The 19,739-nt window shown below is 36.7% G+C and overlaps 1 protein-coding gene across 1 annotated transcript in view; it reads left to right on the top strand.

The window, feature by feature from the left end:
• LOC131425779 (beta-alanyl-dopamine/carcinine hydrolase) overlaps positions 1-19,416 on the top strand; it is a 52,629-nt gene extending 33,213 nt beyond the window's left edge. Inside the window, exons 2-7 of the mRNA XM_058587927.1 lie at positions 4,021-4,114; positions 5,223-5,326; positions 18,097-18,204; positions 18,269-18,503; positions 18,564-18,684; positions 18,744-19,416. Coding sequence (XP_058443910.1) covers positions 4,021-4,114; positions 5,223-5,326; positions 18,097-18,204; positions 18,269-18,503; positions 18,564-18,684; positions 18,744-19,152 — 1,071 coding nt within the window. The 3' untranslated portion in view covers positions 19,153-19,416. The remainder of the gene's footprint in view (positions 1-4,020; positions 4,115-5,222; positions 5,327-18,096; positions 18,205-18,268; positions 18,504-18,563; positions 18,685-18,743) is intronic.
• The last annotated feature ends 323 nt before the right edge of the window (positions 19,417-19,739 follow it).

Below are 19,739 nucleotides of genomic sequence, written 5' to 3'. Positions count from 1 at the left end.
TCATACATATATCGCTCCTTGATGCTGGGAACATATACAGGGCAATCTTTTTAGTTATTTTCACTGTGACATACGTTTCAAACAGGCACTTTTTCGTCATTTTTCAATTTTTTACTTGCAGCCGTAAAACAAAACAAGTACACGGCAACTGTCAAAGATGAACTTGATTCATCGGCAGTTCATTTGTGTCGTCATCGTGCAAAACCTAATTCTCAGTTAATTTTCAAAAGGGCAAGTGACAGTTTCTCTTTGTTTACTTTCTCTTCTATTAATTATCAAGCGGTTTCCACGTTTATCACTCATCTCTTTGCATGAAATGATACCCGAAACTTTCGACTTTCAAACAAAATAGTGATATTAAAGAAAATCTTTTTATTCAATAATCGAAAGAGAGAGTGATTAAAGAGAAACTGTCACTTGCATATACGCCCTAATGAAAAATCAACCGAGAATTAGGTTTTGCACGATGACTACACTGGAATGACAAGGAACACAATGGTATGATACGGAACGAACATGTAAAGAAACCACCAATAGCAGTCAAACGATGTTCATTCAGCTCATTATGTGAGTTTATGTCATTTTCGCAAAACCTAACTCAGCAGAGCAATTCACGTGGATTTTTCTTTATGTCTGCCTACGTATAAATCCAGTCGGCTCAGGAGGATGTAAACAGTCCTACTGGATTGTCAAAGACATTGAGAAAAAAAAAACGATCTTTGACTTCAGCCCAATAAAATTTACGACGCTCAGTTTTGTAAATCTCATCCTTTGTGGTTATGTTTGTCATGAATAATTTGCTATGTTTGTCGCAAGTTCATATGGTCTGTCGAATTAGGTATTTTGCAAAAAAATCGATTTCTTCGGTTTAAAACGATCATTCATAGTCATTATGTCCGTAATTGTGACATATGTGGCATATGTCATCATCGACATCAGAAAGCAGGTTCGTACATAAATTTTGGGCGAAATTCTGAGCTTTGTCTCAGAATCTTTATTCAATATTGCAAGAGATTGTTTTGATTCTGATTGAATTCAAACGACCTTCGAAGACAATATGAGTTAACACGAGTGGAAATCGTGAGAGAAGTTATCCAGTCGAAGGTGTAAGGAAATTTATGTAATAGACAAGACAATTATTTTTGTCATTTTCCGAACAAAGTGGAATGTTTTGCAATAATGAGGCTTATTAAACAGTATTTTTATTGGCTTCATCAACAATGGCGCAGCAAAAGCACTTCGTAAGTTTCTTCGTGTATTTTCCAAATACGCATTTTGTCTGCACTCTGCAGACGTTTATCTAAATTCGTTAGGTCCTGAACGTTGCACATTTTCAACCCGAATCGTTCAACAATGATTCTAGACGATCAACTTTCGCCAACGTTCACACCTCTGTCAAATTTTGACGCATATCGTACGATTAGTTTTTGTTTGGCGTCTATACAAAGAAGTTGAAAAATTTTCGTGTGGTGATTTTTATAATGGATGAAAATTTTGAACAACGTGCGTGCATCAAATTTTGTGTTGCAAATGGATTTAAGTGTTCCGAAACGTTGAAAATGTTAGAAAAGGCCTTTGGTGTATCGTGTCTAGGAAAAACACAGGTATACGAGTGGTATAAACGCTTCAAAGGTGGTCATACAAGCTTGGATCATGATGAGATCCCTGGCCGCCCAACAACATCTGTTACTGAAGAAAACATTGAATCGGCGAAGCAAATCGTGTTGCAAAATCGTTCTGTACCGATTAGAGAGATTGCTGTGTTGTTGAGCATCTCTTATGGATCAGCCGAACACATTTTAACTGCACGGAAAGACCGAAATCAGCATTTTGGCGAAAAAATTAGTTGGTTTTCTGATTTTAGTTAGTTATTTTTTGAGACAACTAAAAAAATCTTACTTTTGCTAATTTAGATTTTTTAATTCTGATTCCCTTGATAATAATAAATTATTTGTTGAAATGGCTATTTTTTTAGTTGAATTCACCAATTGTCATTTCTTAGCTAAGGCACACTTCATATCCATTCAACTAATTTTTTAGTTGAATTAGAGAAATAAAACGTTGTTTTCAACCAGCATAAATGGTTGAATTGGTTTCTGCCATTTGCAGCTATATGGCGCTCTGTCACCGAAATAACGCTAACACCGTAACGACTACTAGCCACTAGATGGCACACTATTACCGAAAAAAATTTCAGTCTTGGTTGTCTTTTCTATATTGGCAGGTATAAATACGATGTTGTATTGGAGAAAAAGACATAAGCGAAACATAAACTTCTTTTTGAACAGTTTTCTTCTAAATCGCTGTTTTCTTCATTCGACTTCGCGAAATCGACTCTCTCACTGAAAACTTTGAGCACTCGGAAAATAAAAACCGAATACAAGTAGTACATCGGACGGCGTGACCCGGAAGGTTGGACGATACAAAAAACATCATTTGACATATAGAGTTAGAGTTGAACATTCGAAATTCACTTCACTGTTCCACGTAAAACATTATTACGCACAACCGCTTCAAATGCGCACAAATTTCTTTGTGCTGTCCTTCAGTAATGATGGTTATAGATAAATAGAAACACATTTTCTGATTTTAATAACAAAATTAGTTGTCAATGAGAATTTCGTGTTGGATTGAAATATTACTGGTTTGTGCCCAGGATATTCGCCAACTAAACACATTCTCTAAAAATAAGAGTTTTTTTCAGCAAAGTGAATTTCTAATTTTAACTAATTTCATAGTTATTTTGGAAATTTTGTTGTTAAAATCAACTAATTCAAAAACAGTAATACGAATTAGGCGCAGAGCTAATTTCGGTCGTTCCGTGTGATGTTTTGGGTTTGAAACGCGTCGCTTCTCGGCTGGTGCCAAAAAAGCTGAATTTTATTCAAAAACAGCGTCGTATTGATGTGACCAAAGAGATGATTTCCAACGCAGATAGTGACCCCACATTCATCGAATGCATCATAACTCGTGATGAGGTGTGGATCTATGAATATGACGTCGAAACCGCACAACAATCGACCGAATGGCGCTTCGAAAGCGAGTCGAAATCATCCATTATGAAAATCGCCACACGAAAATTTTTCAACTTCTTTGTATAAACGCCAAACAAAAACTAATCGTACGATATGCGTCAAAATTTGACAGAATGTGTATAAAAGTGTTGCCAACGTTGAGAGAATAAAAGTTTACCGATTGGACAAGCGCGGGAATTTTAAAATAAAAATTCCGGTTCTTTTTTGACCATAAGGTACCTACTGGTGTTCCTCAAAGAAGGTACTTGAGACCACTAATATTCGTTTTATTCATCAACGATCTTAGTAGTCGCCTTAAATCTGGAAAATAACTCTATGCTGGTAATCTGAAGATTATCTACTCTGTTACATAAAGTCTCGACTTTGCAGTAGTTCAAGAATATATAGTAATTGTTGAACAATGGTGCTTGTTGAATGGTGGTATGCTGAATAAATACAAGCAAAAGTAAGATTTCGAGTGAGCTTGAAAATATATACAAATGCGGCGATGGAAAAAAATCCGAAGAAGCACATACGATTTATTAAAGACATATTATAAAGATGTCCAGCTCTTTCATTTCACGAAAAAATGGCAAGCGATGTACTTTTTTGCGAGCATGGCGCCCGCATCAAATCTCGTTCAAAGAACTAGGGGAGAGAAACGTCGAATTCGTGCGTGCCAAAATAGCAGCACTGCGCACTCATACAATTGACATGATACGTTCGATGTGATGCCGTGCGATGGCGTAGCTAAACTGAAGATTGATTTCGCTCCAAGCTGACAGAGTCTGGATTTACTCGACTCAATTATTAATTAGGATTCAGCATTTTGTTCTCGTTTTCATACGTTTTCATAATAAAATATAAAAAAATATGATTGTCTTTCTAAAAAATAATATAATATGATTGTCTTCCTTCAATTGAACATATACAATTCTCATTTTATAATCTTATTCAATTCATATAATTTGCTAATCAACGTTTTGCTTATGTTCTCTTTTTCCAGGGTCGAACCTTTGCAGCAATTATTAGAAATTTTCTTCAACTGTCCGGACCATTGAACGATACGTATCTTCCACTATACAACACCGATGAAGGAAGTAAGTGTTGAATATTGTCTGCACTAGATTTATTTGAACCAATTCAGTAATTAATACTGTACTGATGTGGTGTACTGATGCCTTTCTCATATCTCACATATTCTCATATATAAATGTGCGGTATTCTACATAATAATTTCTTTTAATTCTTGAAAACAAAAATGGATTGTACATAAACTAGTATAATTTACAGAATGAATCAGTACTCAGATCGGTAAGGCCATATCTATATATAATCGAAGTCGGTTCGGGAAAAAAGAATGTGATCCAATCCTGAGTCTATGACTACAATCTTCGGTAGTTAATCGAAAACCGGGAACCAGGAAGGCTAAAATTAATTTGACTGACTATGACTACCGATTGAAAAAGTTTTGAGGCTAGTTTAGAAATTGTTTCACTTCGCCACTTCTAGTGACGGTACTCATATTTTAACAATCTTGACCCTGTAACTCAGGAACCGGAAGTCGGATCCGGACGAAATTCAGGAATTCAATATGGGACTATAAGATCTTTCCTTTTAACTTTTTAAAATTTTAAGTCGGTCAAGCCATCGTTGAGAAAAGTTAGCGAGATTCATTTTGGAATATATAACCATTATTTCTGGTGCTTCCGGAATCGGAAATCGGGAACCAGGATAGCCCAAATTGATTTGTTTTGTTGTCTACTGATAACAGCTACCGATTGGAGTAGTTTCAAGGTCAAATAAGAAATTGTTTTACGTTTTTTGTTTCGCCGCCTTCTCAGAACAAATTGGCTCAAATGGCACGTTCCCCTTGATATTTAGAGATTTGTGTCGGAACCGGAAATCGGATCAAAATAAAACTCATTAACTTTGAATGGGACAATTATACCTTTCATTTGGATCTTAGTTTGTGAGAATCGGTTCAGTCGTCTCTAAAAAAAGTTAGTGCACTTATTTTCATTTTTTTGTACATATCATTCTGTAAATCCGGAACCGGAAGTCGGATTCGATTCCCTTCATATTCCTATTATTCATCAAACCGCAGTGATACAGTAAACTCCGATATCTAGATTTATTAAAATTATAGTTAAATATAAGTAATTAACATTATATTAAGGAAACTAATAAACGTATTTTTGTTCATAGGAAAAGTTTACAACGAAACTTTGGAATCGGTGAAGAGATCCTTTCCGCAGTACATTCGTGAGCTTGAGGGCACTGCAGATGGTGCACAAGTAGAATTTCATAAGGTAAATAATTCCTGATAACATAACTATATAATAATTCTCATTCAATTGAACTGTATCAAACAGAATTTGTTAAAGCAAGTTTTGTTCAATTAATGACAATTGCTGATGAGTATATTTAACATCCTTCATGATCAAAAACAAAAATCGAAATTCTGTTATCATTTCACTTCAACAACAATCGAATGTCATGCGGCTTTAGTCTTAAATTTTTCCCTAACACAATTAGATTTTTTATCGTGTCGTCAGAAAAGAACAAGAATTCATCATTGACAGTTCAGTGGTACTGTTTACAAACAAGCTTAAACAAAAATCAAAGAACACATCTCGAACAATCATCTTTACACTTTGCAACTAGTGACTTTCATTAAATAAATCTCAAAGACAAACCGTATCCAATCGTAAACAAATGTTTTAAAACTCTATTTAGGAGATATGGACCGTAAATGGTCTCATCCAATTTGTCAACAGACAAACAAAAAAATCTATGTTTGCAAACAGTGCTGCTGAATTGTCAAAATGTGTTCATTTGAATGAGGTTAGCAGTGACGGTAAGAAACCTAATACTCGCAAAATTATTATGATGGTTAATGTCACTCTCGAAGCGACATTCATAAATGAGTTCTTTCATTGTCATTATCCGTGCTGCCAGTCGCGACTTTTGACAATTCGAAATGATATCGCTGGAGTAGAGATATGCGTTGACATTAAATTGAATGGGATATCAATTTAATGTCAACGCATATATTGATATTGAACACGATATGATCGAATATTAATTATATCCGTACATCACTTGATATTAGCGCTAAATTGAACAAAGGTTACTATAAGAAACATTTTCGTGTGTTTTAATTTATCACTATTTTTCAAATAGAAAATCCCGTATGAATAGAAAATTACAAGATACAAGTTTTAATGTGATGGTTGATGGAGTTGAATATTTAAATTAATATGTGATTAACTGTTCGTTAGAATCTATGGCAAGTCTTGTATGAATCGCATCGCCTACTTGTTGATCATTTTCAGTTTACACTAGCAATGCTTTCCATTAACAAAAAGGAAATTTAACATTGCATTTCCATAAAATGATTAACAATTTTTACGGATTATATCGCCTTTCCATACACATTTTCATTTTATGTTCTCACGTGCAAAATTAAATCCGGAGCAGATAGAATATGAATGAATGTAAATTAGATTATGAGTAACTGATTTGGAAACTTGTTGATAGAAATGCGTTAATTTATTCCAATTGACTCCAGTGCTAACGAGTACACGTATGCACGTGTAACATGTTAACAGATGGAAATTTCCTGCTCTCAGTTCCGTTCTAGCCCTTGGAGGCATTTCCGAATTTCAATAGTTTTATGTAGTATGGTATCTTGTAATCTTGTTTTCGCTACACCAAACATTTTCGGATGCGATGATAGATAGAAATTACAATTTGAATTACACACTCAAAATTCTAGTAAAACGAAACTCATATAATGACATTTTCAATGATAGTATCAGTGAATGCGTGGTACAACATTTGTCGGTAGACCTAAATATTTTGTTAAATTTTATTTGGAAGGCATTCTGACATTCTGAGTGAGAGATATGTTTAGTTTATGGACCTTCGGTAGTAAATGAAGGGCAGATTACCCAGAATTTCTCGGTATGGCTTTTTCCACTAGAACTGTCATTATGGAGTATTCAAATAAAATTATTGTATTGAATTACATTTCTTTACGTTTACTGTCATGTTATTTCTGTAACACATGTCTGAGATTTATATAGCACAACAACTCACAAGACTTTTGATGATGCCATATATTCTGAGATCATTTACAATCCTACTTTAAATGACAACAATTCACTGCATAGAGTAGCACAATCAATCGGCTGTGGAAGAGGAGAACGGAAAACATCTTCTAAATTTATAGGTCATATTAGTAGATAGTCATACAAATTTATTTTGGCTATACTGGTTTCGGATTCAGGTTCCGGAAGTAGTGATCTGAAATTCTAAAACGAAGCTTACATATTTCTTACATTTTCTCAGAGATAAATTAACGTTTCATTACAGATAATAGCACGAGGAAGCCAAATCAGGTGAACGAGAGTGATGCCTACGTAATTGAAACCTAAGCCAGATTTTAACCACGGTAGCGATGCTCATGTGTTCTTCATGTAAGGCCATTTCTCAGCGATTTAGGTCTTCATTCGCTTTATTAATGCACGCTAATACTGGCTTTTTTCTGGAAATTAGCGTGACAAAACTATTTTCACTATTAAATATTAGTTTTTTGTAGTTGGTGTCTTCAAAACGTTGTTTGTAATCAAATGGCGCTCCTTTTGATGAAAAAGTTACTAGGGTGGTCCTCGTTAGGATTAAAATCTGAAACTTTTTTAATTGAACTCAAAAATGATTTTGTTGTAAAATAAAGTTGTAGGAAATTTTATTTTGAGCAACTTTGCTGAAAAAAGCACCTCTCTAGCTTTTCATTTGATCGAGTTACATCAATTTTCCCGTTTAAAAGTAGCTTTTTTATATGAGCTACCAGTAAAAAGTTATGATTGTTTTTTCATCGAAAACTAGTCAAGCTTCAAATATAAATATTCATTAGATGCCAGATCGATAAAAATGTATTCTATGCAGTTCCTGAAAGGTTATTAAATAGGTAAAAATTTAAGAGAACATTGGAGGGGTGTTATTTTTAAATTAGTTTATTTAAATTAGTTTTAAAAATACCTTCAAAAAACTCAAACACATTACATAACTCTTAAACGCCTTAACGTATCAACGTACTTTCTTCAGCAAAATAATAGTATCAAATTAGTTCTACAAGTGTTCCATACATTGTCCTTTCGAGAAATGAGACACACGGAGCGACAGGATATCTTTCTCTTGTGCAGAATCCTACTTAACTAAGGCATGCTTCCTAACGCATATAACTTCGTAATGCCAAAAATTTATACAGAGTAACACATGTCACGTTTCGTAAAGCCTGTAATTTACAACAGATAACGCTTCGTAACGCCTATATATCACAAAAAAAACACTTCGTAATGGCTAAAACTTACTATGAGTAACGCATCATAACGCTTGTGACTTACAAATGAGTAAAGTTAGTAACGATTCGTAGCGTCTATAACTCATTACAAGTAAGGAGTGCATCGAAAATAAGCTATACATTTGTGTTGTACACATGTATTTGTGATGGTTTTTATGCTCAGATCACAGCATGCTGTGCGTTTGGCTGTCAGCTTTCGTTTCCTTACTTGTTTGTGCGGTTGAAATTTTGCGTTTTCAAAATGTTGCATATTGAAAATAACGTGAAAATTAAGGTTCTGGACACATGGCTCAGTGAAAAGGGTTTCACTATGCGAAAATTGGCGAAGCGGTTTGGAATTCATCATGCCAGTGTTAAATCCATCATTAATAAGTTTGGGGAACACTATTCTTTGGGTGAGCTACCAGGAAGTGACAGAAAACCCGGTTCTTCCAACCCGAAACTGGACCAGAAAGTGGTGTCTGTAATCATGAAGAACAAATCAATGTCAATACATGATTTGCCAAAACAGCAGTAACGAGTGTCGAAATGATCCAGCGTATCAAGAGGCGAAATCATCTGAAAACCTACAAGAAGCAGAAAATCTCGAAACAAAGTGTATAACAGAAGAAGTGAGCAGCAACAAGGGCCCGGAAATTGTATTCGCGTTGTCCGGATGCATGCGTTTTGATGGACGATGAGACTTATGTAAAGGAGGACTCAAAAACCCTTACAGGTCCACAATACTTTACTGTCGTCATTGGGGAGGATGTGAGCGATGCGGACAGGTCGATTCAAGTGGAGAAATTCGGTCGAAAGATACTGGTATGGCAAGCAATATATTTCTGTGGTTTGAAGTCAACAATTTTTCACACTACCGGAACTATAAATGCAGAAATCTATCGATCTGAGTGTATCCAGAAGAGATTGCTGCTCTTTTTATAAGAAGCATAGTACACCTCCACTGTTTTGGTCGGATTTAGCGTCGGCTCTCAGTTTCGACCCATCGAACGTTTCTGGGCAATCGTGAAGAAGGTCTTCAAGAAGACTGGTTAGGCAGCTAAGAACATGTAGGAGTTCAAACAAATTTGGGTTCAAGCGTCCAAAAAATGCGATGCAACAATTGTCCGGAACTTGATGAAGAGCGTTCGATCGGAAGTTCGAAAATTCGTGAAGGAATAACTGGATAGCTTATTTTCGATACACTCCTTAACACATGTAACGCCATAAAAATTAACACATCGTAACGCCTATTGCTCAAATAGAAGTAACGCACGTAACGTTTCGTGACGCCCATAGCTTAAAACAAGTAACGCATGTAATGCTTGTAACTAATAAACGAGTAACACATGTAACGGCTATAACTTACTAAAAACGTAACGCCTATAACTTACAAAAAAATAACGTCCCATATCGCCTATAACTTACTAAAGTATAACGCATGTAACGCTTCGTAACGCCTATGACTAACAACAAAGTAACGCAGGTAACGTTTCGTAACGCCTATAACTCACGAAAAAGTAACGTATGCAACGCTTCGTAACGCCTCTAACTTACAAAAGAGTAACAGTTTCGGAAATTCGTTTTATTTTTCTTCATTTTCTTGTAGTTTTAACCAATTTTTTGAAGTCCGTGAACACGATCCTGCAAAATCTACTAAACCGATTCTTTTCAAACTTGGAACATACTTTCTTGGTATAAAATGCATCTCCTGTACGTTTATGAAATTTTTCCATTTTCATATTATAGTAGTTTTTCACCTCAAAATTGGCGGAAAATTTAACGTGAGATCGCGTTTCTTGCTTAAATATGCCACGAACTGTTAAAAAATCAAAATAATAACTTGTGAACGACGGAGGAGGAGAAATAACTCGTATTTTAAGTTAATGTAAGAGCATTTTTGATTTCAGATAATTCTACGCCGAGTTATCGTGTTCTCGATTCTCAAGAGAGGTTTTGAGGAATGCTCTGCTACCGCCTTATTTTTCAATATTATTATACGGAAATTTAACTGAATATTCTTTCAATTATGCTTTATAATGTAAAACAGGTTTAAATAAATTTGCTTAAGCTATCCCTTAAAAAACTATTGTTAAATATAAAAATCTAATAAAAGCTTAGGCGGTTCTTCCGAAACATATGTTTTCGTCTGTTGGTAAGTTTTAGTCCGTTTTTGGAAACAAATGCCGTTTTTCATTGAAAAACACTGGTGGCATGGATTGCTCTGGTTTTGCACTTTCGAGCAGAAATGCAACATTCTGACGGTGTTTCATTGCGATTTCTGTTTGAAAGTGCAAACCAAGAGCAATTCACGTCACCAGTGTTTTTCAATGAAAAATGCCAAAAATTTGTTTTGTCCGGTTTTTGTAAAATAAAGTTTTTAAACGATTCTAGCATTGAAAAATTCGGGTCCGTTTATTGCTCTCAATGTTTTTATACGGATTCTAAACAAAGCTAGACTATTCCGATTATTGCATTCAGCCATTTATATCAAACTATAGTTGAATGGAAAGTTTGATTTTAGTGTGATTGTACAGCTTTCCTACATGAGGAAGTTGAAAGCATTATAAAGAAAAATTGGTTACAGTATAGTAAAGCTTCCATGAAACTTTTTTACACTCCAACCATTTATCACTCAGTTAAAATCAATCGTTTTTTGTCTAACGTAGAATGCATAACACTAGAGAAATTAGCTGTCCATTACCTGCCGTATCGTTAAGATACCGAGCAACCTCACGTGCACTTGATTATTGCCATATAAAAACTAGGCGTAGTATTATAAGCTGCCAAGAAAGCATGCTATAATGATATAATGATGCACTAAAATATCATAACGATACGAGCGCCGGCCGACTGACAGCATTTATCTTTATTATGATAATTTGTCGAACTAAATAAGCTGTAATTACAAATCAATTGAGCGGAATATATTTCCCCATTGCGTCTGCGGTTTTCACACACAAGTTCAATCCGGCGTTTAACATGCACACATTCTTAGATGATGTGAAGTGGTGAACTATGGGTATAATAATAATAATGCAAGACGTTTCTAATGCAGTACATTTCACAGGTTTGCCTAGTCATTAGCCCTATTTATTAATGTGAGTATTTTGATGCCTATAGCTTTTTTGACATTCGTATGGAAATAGCTGTCTTATCATGTCATCGCATTTGATTCTAGAAAATAAACGTATCAATGTTGTACCACGTTAATAAATCATAAAGACAGTATAAAAATGCACTAGAATTAGAACACACATTTGATTCAGTAAAAACCATTCAAGCGAAGAGGTTGTGTTTCGATTGTACTGGCTCGTGAGTTAACGGCTGCTACCGAGACAATTCTAAGCTTCAGGTAGTTAAACTGCCCATAGCAAACGCAATATTCGGGGCGTTTCCCGACTGGAAAGCTAGCAACGAAGGCCATCCCGTTCATACGCACAGAGGTGTAGAGACACAGAGGTGCGAGAGCATAGAAGTGACGAGTCACAGAGGTGCCATCGCATAAAGGTGCGAAGACGAAGGGGTGCAAAGGCACAGAGGTGCTAAAGCAACCCAGTGCTGATCTACCAGGTACCAGAATTTGTACGCTGCGTAGGATCAAAAGAGACGGCATATATCGCGAGGTGCTACACTGCAAGCATCGCATTTGATCGCCACCAAGAGCAAAAGCACTGTACCTGGGGTCAGGTACAGCAAGTGCAGTGGTGTTCACAACGACGGCAGAGCAACTGAGATAGCAGTAAACGACAGAAGACTGCCAATTGGAAACAGCAAAAGACTGCCAATTGGAAATCGTTGGAAGAGCTTCACGTCGTTCTTCACGATAAAGGAACAGAGACATCAGCTACAAGGTAGATTTAATTTAATTTATTTTTTATTTCTTATATCTGAAATTTTACTAAACATAAGTTTTTATTTTGGTATTATTAATTTACAAAAAAAATTTAATGTAATGGATGATCTCATGGAAGATCATCCGAATCCGATTCCGGATACTAGTAAAAGTTTAAATACTCCGAGGGCTAAACATTATCCACAGGGTACCACTGGGCCATGGATAGTCTATCTTCGAAAAAAAGAAAAGATTTTAAACTTGATGCAAATTACAAAGGATTTGACATCACATTTCTCTGAAGTTAAAGAAATCTGTAAGGTTAATAGAGATAAAATTCGAGTTGTAGTTAACGACTTGAAACAGGCAAACGATATTGTAACCTGTAAATTATTTGCTATTGAATATCGAGTTTACATTCCATCGAAGGAGGTAGAAATTGACGGTGTTGTGACTGAAGCAAGTCTGACAGCAGATGATTTACTTAAAAATGGAGTTGGCCGTTTTAAAAACTCCATGCTTGAGGGAGTTAAGATACTCGAGTGCAAACAATTGTACTCAGCATCTATTGTCGATGGAAAAAAGTCTTATCGTCCCTCAGATTCGTTTCGCGTAACATTTGCCGGATCTGCATTGCCTAGCCATGTCTATATCGATAAAATTCGTCTTCCTGTTCGGCTTTTCGTACCGCATGTTATGAATTGCACGAACTGTAAAAAATTCGGACATACAGCTACTTACTGTAGTAATAAGTCCAAATGTATCAAATGTCAAGGGCCTCATAAGGATAATCTTTGCGATAAAGATGTTGAAAAATGTGTTTATTGTGGGGAAAGCCCTCATGATGATCTTTCAGTGTGCGCTGCATTTAAGCTGCGTAAAGACAAAATGAAGCTTTCTTTAAAAGCACGGTCTAAGCGCACATATGCAGAAATGCTCAAAACGGTCATACATGTCTCCCCTTTGGAAACCGAAAACGGTTTTTCAAATCTTGCGGAGCCAGAGGAATCTGACTCTGACGGAAATAGTGAAGATACCTCGTTTGTCACTCCTCAAGGGTCTGTTAAGAGGAGATTAACAAACCACAAAATACCAAAAAAGACACCTAAAATTATACCTTCAAAAAAAGATCCCCGTGTTAAAGCTAAAAAGCCAAATTTAAAACCAAAAACTGTGCCTCCTGGTTTGTCAAATTCACAAACCAATCCAGGAACTAGCTCAAGAAAAGACAATAATCCAGTGGGCTCCATTTCACATTCACCAACAGGATTACTGAAATTTTCGGAAATTGTAGAATGGATTTTCGCTGCATTCAATATTTCTGAACCTCTAAAGACCATCATAACAGCATTCCTTCCAATAGCTAGAACTTTTTTGAAACAGTTATCAGCTCAATGGCCAGCTCTTTCAGGTTTTGTATCATTTGATGGATAATTTATCATCCGCCGCAAATGATTCAATCACTGTCCTGCAGTGGAATTGTCGAAGCATCATGCCAAAACTTGATTCATTTAAAGTTTTGTTGCATAGTCAAAAATGTGATGTATTTGCTTTGTGCGAAACATGGCTTACATCAAACATAGCCTTAAATTTTAATGACTTTAACATTATACGTCTCGACAGAGACTCCCCGTATGGTGGAGTGCTTTTAGGAATTAAGAAATGTTATTCCTTTTATAGATTAAACATTCCTTCAACTTCTAGTATAGAAGTTGTTGCTTGTCAAATAAACATTAAAGGAAAGGACATTTGCATTGCTTCGGTATATATTCCTCCAAGAGCTCAAGTTGGACAACGACAGCTTAATGAAATTGTCGAAGCCCTTCCTGCTCCACGTTTGATTTTAGGAGATTTCAATTCGCACGGAATGATGTGGGGTTCCGTTTACAATGATAGCAGATCATCTCTAATATATAATATTTGCGACAATTTTAGCATGACGGTACTAAATATGGGTAGCATGACACGGATCCCAAGACCTCCTGCACGTCCAAGTGCATTAGATTTATCTCTTTGTTCGACTTCAATTCGACTAGATTGCACCTGGAAAGTATTTCCTGATTTACATGGTAGCGATCATTTACCAATCATCATCTCAATTAGCAGTAACAAAGGCATTGCTAATTCAGTTAATATTCCATATGATTTGACAAAAAATATTGACTGGATTAAATACCAAAGTAATATTTCAAGTGTCTTAACTTCAATGGAAGAGCTTCCCCCACTTGAAGAATATGACTTCCTCGTTTGTTCGATTCTGGAGGCCGCAGAACAAGCCCAAACCAAACGATTTCTTGGTCCATCGTCTAACAGAAGACCTCCAAATCCTTGGTGGGACAAAGAGTGCTCAGATGCTAAACACGCGAAACAAAATGCTTTCAAGACGTTTTTAAAACGAGGAGGAGGAACTCCTCAGAATTTTGAAAAATTCTTGGTTTTAGAAACCAAGTACAAGAACATACTTCGGGTTAAGAAATGCAGCTATTGGAGACATTTTGTGGAAGGTTTGTCAAGAGAAACCTCAATGAGCACTCTTTGGAATACGGCCAGACGAATGAGGAATCGTAACGTAGGAAATGAGAGTGAGGAGTACTCGAATCGATGGATATTTGATTTTGCGAGGAAAGTTTGTCCAGATTCCGTTCCTACGCATAGCATTGTTAGGGAGTCTTCTTCAAATGATGATTCCATTGATAGCCCCTTTTCAATGATGGAATTTTCCATAGCACTCATGTCTTGTAACAATAACGCTCCTGGATTGGACAGAATTAAATTCAACTTGGTGAAGAATCTGCCCGACCTCGCAAAAAGACGTTTGTTGGAATTGTTCAACAAGTTTCTTGAGCAAAATATTGTTCCACCTGACTGGAGACAAGTGAAAGTTATCGCCATTCAAAAGCCGGGGAAACCAGCTTCCAATCACAACTCATATAGACCCATTGCGATGTTGTCCTGCATCAGAAAATTGTTCGAAAAAATTATTCTACGACGTCTCGACACTTGGGTCGAGACGAACGGTTTGTTGTCAGATACTCAGTTTGGCTTCCGTAGAAATAAAGGGACGAATGATTGCCTTGCATTACTTTCGTCTGACATCCAAATTGCCTTCGCTCAAAAGCAACAAATGGCATCTGTATTTTTAGACATTAAAGGAGCATTTGATTCAGTTTCCATTGATGTTCTTTCAGATAAGCTCCACCAACATGGACTCCCAGCGGTTATAAATAATTATTTGCACAACCTTTTGTCAGAGAAACGCATGCATTTTTCACATGGCGATTTGGCAACAATCAGAATTAGCTACATGGGTCTCCCGCAAGGCTCATGCCTCAGTCCGCTCCTCTATAATTTTTACGTGAATGACATTGACAGCTGTCTAGTAACCCCATGTACACTAAGACAATTGGCAGATGATGGCGTGGTTTCAGTTACTGGATCCAAAGCTATTGATCTGCAAAAACCATTGCAAGATACCTTAGATAAATTGTCCGTTTGGGCTGTTCATCTTGGTATCGAATTCTCTGCGGAGAAAACAGAGCTGGTCGTCTTTTCAAAAAAGCGTGATCCCGCGCAACTTCAGCTTCATATGATGGGAAGAATAATCGAACAGGTTTTGACTTTCAAATACCTCGGGGTGTGGTTTGATTCCAAATGCACGTGGGGAGGACACATTAGGTATCTGATAACGAAATGCCAACAAAGAGTAAATTTTCTTCGAACAATAACAGGGTCTTGGTGGGGTGCTCATCCGCAAGATCTAATAAAATTGTATCAGACAACGATACTTTCAGTGATGGAATATGGATGCGTTTGTTTTCGTTCCGCTGCAAATTCTCATATTATCAAACTTGAGCGAATTCAGTACCGTTGTTTGCGAATTGCTTTAGGCTGCATGCATTCGACACATACAATGAGTCTTGAAGTTCTGGCGGGAGTTCTTCCATTAAAAGATCGATTTTGGGAGCTTTCATCACGCCTGCTAATAAGATGTGATGTGCTGAATCCCATGGTAATTAATAATTTCGAACGACTAGTCGAGCTTCGATCTCAAACAAAATTCATGACAGTATATTTTAACCATATGTCACAGGAAATCAACCCTTCAAGATATATTCCTATCCGTGTCAGCCTCCTAAATGTACCTGACTCAACTTTATTTTTCGACACATCCATGCAGCGCGAAGTGCGTGGAATCCCGGACCACCTACGCTCTATGGAAATCCCAAAAATATTTTCAAGTAAGTTCAGGCATATTAACTCTGAGAAAATGTTTTACACGGACGGATCGCGAATGGAAGAAGCGACAGGGTTTGGTATGTTCAACAATAATGTTTCGGCCTCATTCAAGCTTCAAGAACCTGCATCTGTTTATATAGCAGAGTTAGCAGCAGTTCATTATAGCTTGAATGTAATCGTCACATTATCTCCAAACCATTATTTCCTCTTCACAGATAGTCTGAGTGCAATTGAAGCCATTCGCTCAAACGCTGCTGGCAAAAATGAACCGTTTTTCTTGGGTAAAATAAAACAGTGTCTGAACGACATATTGAATAATAATTATCTAATCACAATAGTTTGGGTTCCGGCTCATTGCTCCATTCCAGGCAATGAAAGAGCCGATATTTTAGCCAAACGTGGTGCTATTGAGGGTGAAATTTATGAGAGACCGATTGCTTTCAACGAATTCTATAGCGCGTCTCGCCAAAGAACACTTGCCAGCTGGCAAGCTTCTTGGGATAAAGATGATCTGGGTCGGTGGATGCACTCAATTATTCCTAAAATATCGACAAAGGCATGGTTCAGGGGACTGGATGTGAGTAGAGATTTCATTCGTGTGATGTCCAGACTCATGTCCAATCACTACACGTTAGATGCACATCTCCTTCGAATTGGACTTTCCGAGACTAATCATTGTGCTTGCGGCGAAGGTTACCGCGATATTGACCATGTTGTTTGGACATGCGTGGAGTTTCGTGATGTCAGATCTCAACTAATAAATTCCTTGCGTACCCAAGGTAGACTATCCAATGTCCCAGTTCGCGACATTCTTGCTTGTCGTGACCTTCCATACATGAAACTTCTTTATCATTTCATTAAATCCATTGGAGTTCCAATTTAAATTTTATTTTATGTTAAACTGTTTTCTCTTCCATGAGTTCAACCAATAGCCAACTATAGGATATTGAATATAAGTGGTGAACTGATACAAACAATCCTGAAATAGTTATAAGATCATGTACAAAATAAATGTATTTTATTTAATGTAATTAAAATAGCAACTCGCTTGATAAAAACAGTGTTTAGATTAACTAATGAGTACCAACATACTAATATGATATTCGAAATGTATTAGGTTTAAACTACTATGTATTGTGGATGCCACGGCGAAGAAAAACTTATGTATATTGCCTATGAAATAAACGTATTTAGGAAAAAAAAAAAAAGAACACACATATTCAGAATTGTGCAAATCATTCAAAAAATTAAACAAATTATATGTTGTAGGAATGTGTGGTCTTCAGGAGAAACATCACAAAAATGTTTTTAATTTCGCTAGAATAACTTTGTTTAGGCATAGGTCTTCAATTTTTGCATCCGGAATTCCTCATTATTCAATTTTATCAGATTACTCATAGCCTGTTTGAACAAAAAACGACTTAGAATTGCTTGATCTTCTTCCGCTCATTAAATATATACACTCGAATTCGATCACATAAGGTTGATTGAAGTACGCATGCTGAGAGGAACTTGATCGTCGATACAATTAACCACCTGAGCTAATGCTTATGGCTACTCTTAATTGGATACTAAGTATCTGTGTGAATGAACTTGATCTAGTATCTTCAATGGCATGTTTCTGTAATTAAATTATTCATGATCATCACCTTGTCTGATTGCAGTTGTTTCTGTTGCACATGGATGATATTTTACCGATAGCCGTAGCGGGTAAAAATAGCATCAATCAACCGATTGGATGTTCGACTATTTGTGTCAACGAGCCTGACTGTGTAAGCTAAAATTTTATGTAACGTGATGTTAGTTAAAAAATCTATTATTTTTATACATTTTTAGGAGATTTTAGCTCATACAGAAGATGCACTGAGTGAAGTCCTCAATCACTATTACTTCGTTTCGGCCCACATAGTTTCGGACTCTCCTCAGGGAAAGTATAACGTAACAGAAGAACGGTTCACTTCCTTATGCTACGCAGGTCACCTACCTGGTTACACCATGAACTATAACCATCATGGGCTAGTATTTTCGATCAATACGTTGAGCGCCAGAAAGTTGCATGGTGGAAAAACTCGTAAGTATTGTGCTACTTAGAACAATAGCTTGGGGCTAACCTTCTCTGCCGAACTTACAGCACGCCATTTCATAACACGGGCTCTGCTTTCATCGGAAAACTTTGTTCAGGCCCAACAAATACTGCGGGATAACGGAGTTGGTGCTGCTGATGGATGTTCGATCAATATGACGTTTTTGAAGTAAGTGCTGTTTTGCTGTTTTCCCCCTATCCTCCTATTTTACAATTCTTCTCGTGCAGACAAGAAGGAGATCGTTTGTTCCACAACGCCGAAATGGGACCTTCTGAGCGGGACCAATCACAGTTGAACATTTTGACTGCCAGCCCGGGTGAGTTCCTCGTACACGCTAACAAGTACCTGCGACTGCCAGTGCCGGAGGTTACCGGACTTATAGTGGACTCCAGTGTAGAACGTATGAAAACGTTCAATTCGTTCAAGCCACCGAAAACCGTCAACGACGTGATTCGTATGTTAGGCGATCAAAGCGCCAAAGAGCATACCGTCTTCCGGGAAAAGGATGCCAAGGATATTGTAAAGACGGTTTGCGTAGGAATTTTCGACTGCCGCAAGCGAACCTGGTCGTTGTATTCCGATAATCCGAAGTTCAATGCTCCACTCGTTGTGCTTCCTCTTGTGATTAGAGATTGATCTGTTTGCAAATTGAATCGTACTTAACGACGAGGCATTTATATTGAACTTTTCGATGTAATATTGAAACAACACCGCGTTACGATCTGTTCTCTCGTGAAGAAATACCGTGAAACCATATTTTGATCTACACATCTGTACTGCATATAAATTATACGTCCTAGCAAGTGCAATATTTTTTTCAGCCATTGTTATTACTCGATGTTGACCGATACATTTAAATTGTTGTATTTATCGATTAAAAGTTGATGCTTTTACAAAGAAGATAGCGTATAATCATTCGAAATAGATAAAAAAGAAAGTTCTGAACACCGGCTCGTACACACTTCGATTTTGTTTTCGACTCTCGGCAAAATTTCGCCTTGCTTTGCGTGTGAGTTTAAGCAATTAATTATAATGAAATTTTAAATATAAAATATACACTCCAGTTAAAACACAAATCATAGATTTATTGATTTCTACATTATGTTGGCGGTAGAACTGATAGGAAATTGAATAAACAGAAACAATATATCCGATGGAAATATATATACACACTAGAATGGATGTTTACTGTCAAACCGCAATATCCAACAGCTTCACAATAA

Source organism: Malaya genurostris, chromosome 1 (genome assembly GCF_030247185.1).
Source record: "Malaya genurostris strain Urasoe2022 chromosome 1, Malgen_1.1, whole genome shotgun sequence".
NCBI classification, from domain to species: Eukaryota; Metazoa; Arthropoda; class Insecta; order Diptera; family Culicidae; genus Malaya; species Malaya genurostris.
The sequence above is the reverse complement of the archived record's forward strand: the minus strand, read 5'-3'. Positions and strand labels throughout refer to the sequence as shown.